Source organism: Candoia aspera, chromosome 3, assembly GCF_035149785.1.
Source record: "Candoia aspera isolate rCanAsp1 chromosome 3, rCanAsp1.hap2, whole genome shotgun sequence".
In the NCBI taxonomy this organism is placed as follows: domain Eukaryota; kingdom Metazoa; phylum Chordata; class Lepidosauria; order Squamata; family Boidae; genus Candoia; species Candoia aspera.
Window position 1 is genome coordinate 163,288,308 of NC_086155.1, and position 6,002 is coordinate 163,294,309.

The window sequence follows — 6,002 nt, forward strand, 5'->3', positions numbered from 1 at the left end:
GCTAAGGCCTGTTTTGCTTTCCTCTAAGTTTACAGAGGAACACTTTTATTTTAATTTACCTACTGAACAATTCTTCATACCTCTATGTTACAAAACCAATCCAGTGGCAAAAAATTTGCCTCAAATATATTATTGCCAACAGCTTAGTTGATACTAATACTGTGTAATTAGAAACTGATTCAGATTTTTCTAAATACCTGCTATGCAGTACTTTGCTCAACCTATCTTGTGCACCAGAAAGACCTGTTCTCCCAAACATTCTAGGACTTGGACAAGATCCCTGTGATGTACACTAAACAGGGAAATTTTTTAAAATACTCCAGGAAAATAATGGCAAACTACTTCTGTATTGTTGCCATGAAAACAGTGTGGACATATTCATACAATCACTAGGAGTCCAGGCTGATTCAAAGTGATTTGACTTAATACTCCCCTAATTAATCCCTGCCAAGTATACTGGACCATGACTCCCATAATGCCCAGTTTATGGCTGTGTCCACTTATGGCAGCTTCTCTAAGGAACTATTGAAGTCAACATTAACTTACTGAGAGCATTCCAAAGTTTTGCCTTTATTCTGGTAGTCCATTATACACTGAATAAGGTGATTATTGTCATCCAACATCTGAAATAACAGAACAGATTTTTACAATGAGATATTCTAGTGCTGACTGAGATCTAACCTGAGTATTTTATCTTAAAGAAGGATATTCAAAATGAAGCTTAAAAAACTAGTAACTTTGGTTTGCCAAAATATGTTCTTTAACAGCTGTACTTAAGCCATGCATTATTTCTGGAAGTTTTGCAAAAGACTGATCATTTCCCTACAATTACTTATGACAAGATTGCTAACCAAATTAAAGCTATAATTTATCATTTTTCCCATTCTAATAAGATCATATGCTTAACAGGCATCTCTTCAGAAGTCTTGAGTTCAGCTTCATAATATTACTTTTTATCACAAACCCAAGTGAACAGAATAGGAGGGCAATAGCAGGGATGAGCTCTTGCCCTGTTCCCTTGTTGTAGCCTCTACACCTCTCCTTGCAGTCCTGCATGATCTTCTGTAGCAAGAAAATGTAAAATCAGACCTCTTTGTTGCATAAGAGTCCGCCCAGAGTTGCTAGGAGTTGGGCGGCATACAAATTTAATAAATTTTCATAATCATATTCATAATAAAAAACTACATCAAAAAAGGCTCCCTGAGTTATAAGATCTCTCTCCAACTTCTTTATAGGGCTACAGTTTCTGATACTTTTTCTTTTAGTTGAAAGAAAGGAACAAAAAAGCAAGAAACAGCCTAGTTTTGACAATGAAAACTGTTCTATCATACCAGTCTGACACACACCTACACCAATCACTTTGCATAGAAAGCAAAAGTTTCCTTCAAAGTAGATATATTTAGCTTTGGAAAGAAGAATTAAGAATATCAGAATTGGACAAGTCAGTTATACAAAATCAGAATAGGAAAAAGCTTCACTTAAATATGGTCAACATTTGAAAACAATTTTATATTATTCTCATTCACTACTCTTAAATAAATGACTGTTTTCTGTCATTGTGTCAACTGTATTTCATGGCTCGGTTTCAGGAGGAAAAATCCAAAGTTCTTCTATCAGTTCTTCTATCTTCTATCAGTTACAACAGATAAAATAAATTGTTTTTAATAGATCTACTAAATTTTATTACTTTAGTTATTAAAAGCATCTTTATATTTTCGTTGGAAAGAGTAGCTACAAGAGTTCACAAATGAATTAAAATTGCTTGGTTCATACAAGCTACTTTTTAATGGAAATCAAATCAATATTTAGTATCAATATTTCATTTTTGAAAGCTCTGAAATGTTTCACATTAATTTTAATTAAATGTTAATTAACTTTTAGATTAAAATTATTGGTCAAATATTATAGGTAGGGAAGGAAGTAGTCTGAGCAGATACTGATTAATGGCCCAAGATTTCATGTTTTTTAGCTGAGTTTTTTTTTTAAACCACTATAGGCCTTGAACAGTACCAGTGACTTAAGCCTTCATGTTTGTAACATGCACCAACAAGAACTTTACATTTTTCTTTAAGGCTACAGTATGAGCAGCTGTAATAATCAGATTCTTAGAGCAGTTTTTCCAGTCCTACAACTACAAAAACACTGTTCAACAGCAAATCACAGGAGAAATGGATAAAATCTATTAACCTATTTCCCACAGCACTTAGCACAAACCATTAGCTCACATTTAACTACATCTTTTTAGTCCTAGACAATATTAAAAGAGAAACAAAAATACACACATTACTGTCTGTCCGCTGTCCTCTATCCTTTTTTATATGAAGCATACTGATCCTATGCTATAGTGACACTTTGAGTATCTATACTGCTTAACTTGCAACAAAAACATTTGAACATATCCTCAGACAAAAGTAGTACCCCAAAGCTTCAAAACTAATCTTACTTTACCTATTTAATTAAATCTTACTTTAATACTTTGCCTCAGCAAGTGGCAGCACCTAAATGACCTTGGTTGATCTTAAAATCCTGTTCTTGCAAGCACTGGCTACCTCTAAGGTTCTTTGGAGTCCAAAAAGAATCACCATGCTTTACTGTGAAACATATGAATTAGTATAATGCTGGCTCTTGTTCTCATTATTTATTCCACTAATAACTGGCAATTAACACTAACATGCTGTTATATATGTCAAAAATGTCCCCACCTTCTTGAGCCCAAAACATTACCTGAGCTCCTTTGACACATTTTATCTCTCTCATTTAATTCATTTCCTTCTGTACTAGGCCTTTTAAGTATGTTGCTATGTTCACAAAGCACACTAGTTACAGTTTGCTCAATCTTGGCTTACTGAGTAAACAACTGGCTAATTCTCAACACAATAAACTATCATTCACACTTCAAATCTTTTCTGATACCTTATATCGGCCTTCCACCAATGTGGTATTGACCAAGGTTGTATGCAAACTTCCATAATCCACCCAGCTATTAAAAACAGCTGAAATGCAATAGACTAGAAAATACTGAGAAGATAGGCTTACTCTATCCCTGGTTTCTTTTTCAACTAAGTAAGGAAGTTATATGGACTATTCCTATCTGTAGCAAGACCAAAAGAAGCTATATGGTTACTTCAACAACTATCCTTATAAAATCAACAAGAGCTCCCAGGGCAGCTAAGCCACCTCACTATCCCCGCAGGCCTCTTAGAGAAGTCACAGCCACTCCCTTGCTTTAACGACTGTGGAGTTGGTCTAGGGCACCTAAATTTACAACTGAATCCCATCCCCATCTATTTGCTGTGCTCGCAGGATACATTCTCCCTCGGTTCATTAAACCATGACTTACACAACCCCATTCTGAGTTTGAACTGCAAGCTTACTAGACAAGCTGGGATCGTACAAGTTATGCCACAACGTGGCTGGTCTAGCGTGTCAGGCAAACACAGTTTCTTTGCTCCACAGAGGAGCAAATTCCCATGTTTTCAGCACACTTCGTCCCACAGTCCATACCTAAAGCCTCGAAACGCCCAGACTGCCAAAAACAAGGAGAGAAAAAAGAAGGGTGGCATCAAAATGAAGATAGCGTCCAATATTACTACCAGGTCACGAGCACCGGGCTCGACCCACCTCCAGCTCAGCCCACGCACGGGGAGAGACGAGGCAGAACCGCGACTCTCCCCTCCCCACCCCCTTCTACACTGGGAAAGGGACGCGAAGCAGTCGGCCTTCCCGGGCTAGGCCCTACAGCCCACCTTCTGGATGGCAGCCGGCGTTATCTCGCCTTTGCCCCGCTGCCGGGGGGCTGCGAACGCCACGGACATCTTGGGCCCCGCCTGAAGACGCCTCTCCGGCCTCTCACGCAGCGGGCAGCCAAAAAAAATCTCTAGAAAAGACGGGCAACTTGAAGGAGGAAGCAGTTACCCGTTGGGTCGAGCCATTTCCTGCCTTAAAAAACGGGGGGTAGGCGGGACTGCTATTTTCACCAAGTGGAACTGAGCAGCGTGATGTTTTACTCAACGCTTTGAAAAATCGTTGTCTTTTTTAAAAATGAAAGTATTTGTTTTCATGATCCAAGGCATTTCTGAGAACGTTACAATGAGTGCACTACCCCCTACGAAAGTAGTACATTCCTACTACCCGACTTTCTCCGAGGTCTAGAGCTACAACAAATGTTACGACTTGGCAGGAGGGGGGCGATGGTTATGGTAGACCCATGTCTGTTCCCCGCTTGTCTCAGCGTTGGTTCAGTCCATTCTGCCTTGGGAGAGTGAGTCACTTTTATTTTATAGATCACGAGGGGTAGAATGAAAAAAAAATAGTTTCGAACTCAAGTACTAAAGCAATTTTTAGTTGAAATCTTGGCTGACCTTTCTGTCAATGATATTTTTGCTGCGTACTTTGGTAGATTGAGAATTTAGTCTTGTTTTTAATAGGGTGGAAGATACCCTTTTTTAAACTATGATTTATTTACATCATAACTAGTTAGGGTAGTGGCAGAACTGTTTTTATAACAGCTCTCCAAAAGAAAAAATAAAGCTTTTATCTCGTTCTGTTTTCAGTCAGTCTGGACCAAAAAAAGCTAACATTTGGATTTGTACGGCTAGAGTTAATCAAATTTGTCCGATACTGTCTCTAGTTCATGTAAAACTTACTAGATGGTACAAAATTATTAGGGACCTAGCTTTGTAACACAGAAATCCAGTTACTGGAAGCAAAAAAAGTTGGATTTTGAAAAACAAAAATCTTATTTAATTACATTTCTTAATTTACTGAACTAATAGCAATATCCTTGCTATTCTATAATAATAAAAATAAGAAATGAATAATTATTAATAATGCCCCTAATTATTTGCCACACAGTCTTTAATGCAAGACAGACAATAGTCAACTTAGGAATAGATCATAATGGAGAAAATCTATCTATGTAGTTGCTACGCATATGTGAAAACTACTTGATGGCCCATAATCAACAGAATTAAATTTAACAGAAATAAGTATATTCTTCATTTAGGAAACAGTAATCAAATGTGTACATACAGAATATAGGATATCTGCTTGATAATTGTAGCTGTGAAAAAGGGTTTGGAACAGTAGATTGCAAACAATACAGTATGAGCCAACAGTGCAATTTTAGGCTGCCTTAACAAAAGTATTAGTTCCAAATCTTGGGATCTTTCTGTTTTATTCTGCTTTGGTCAGGCCCAGTTCTGAGTCATGTGTCTAGTACTAGGCACCACATTTGAAGGCTTCATAGAAACCTGGAACAGGTTAGGAGAAAGGCTATGCGAATGATCAGAAGACTAAAAACTGAATCCTATAAAGAGAGATCAAAGGCACTGAGTATTTGAGAAAAGACAACTGAACAGAGATATGATATACTCTTTAAAAATCTGAAAGGTTGTCGCACATAAAAAGGTCAACACCTGTTCCCTCATTCTAGAATGCAGGATGCAGGGAAATGAATTTAAATTACAGCAAGGCAGATTCTGAATGTTCAAAAAAAACCTTCCTAACCATAAGAACCCTTTGACTAGAGAACTAGTGGGCTCCCCTTTGTTCAATGTCTTTAAATGGAGGATTCAGCCATCTGTCTGGGATGCTTTAATTTGGATTCCTGCACTGAACAGGGAATTGGGCTCAATGGCCTAAAAGGCCCCTTTCAACTTTATGATTCTAAGCAACAAAAATTCCTCATTATTTTCTGGACATTGCAATGAGGAAAAGAGGGGCAGCTGCATCTTAAGAAAAGATACCCACTGATACCAATTCAAAATATTATTAAAGCAGAGTTGTGCTAACGCAGTCCTTTTTATTGTCTATATGCAATAATAGAGGACTGCTCTGGTCATTTCATAGTATTGTTACAGCAAAATTGCATGAGTATGACCCCCACTTCTTCCCAAGTTAAATAGTGGAGGTCTGCTCTCTTCTCCTCAATGGTGTTGGCAGCCTGGAGGGGCAGGGTGGAATATGAAAGGAATTCAGAAAATATAGTATTAATGTAGAGG

The 6,002-nt window shown here is 37.7% G+C and overlaps 1 protein-coding gene across 5 annotated transcripts in view; it reads right to left on the reverse strand.

Moving 5' to 3' along the window:
* SS18 (SS18 subunit of BAF chromatin remodeling complex) overlaps positions 1–3,886 on the reverse strand; it is a 38,903-nt gene extending 35,017 nt beyond the window's left edge. Inside the window, exons 1-2 of one of the 5 annotated variants that reach the window (XM_063299209.1) lie at positions 3,747–3,885; positions 547–623 (exon numbers count right to left, since the gene is read on the reverse strand). In XM_063299209.1, coding sequence (XP_063155279.1) covers positions 547–623; positions 3,747–3,815 — 146 coding nt within the window. In that variant the 5' untranslated portion in view covers positions 3,816–3,885. Of the gene's footprint in view, positions 1–546; positions 624–3,746 lie in introns of all 5 variants that reach the window. The other 4 variants (XM_063299214.1, XM_063299210.1, XM_063299211.1 and 1 more) reach the window with 4 other exon arrangements.
* Positions 3,887–6,002: the final 2,116 nt, after the last annotated feature.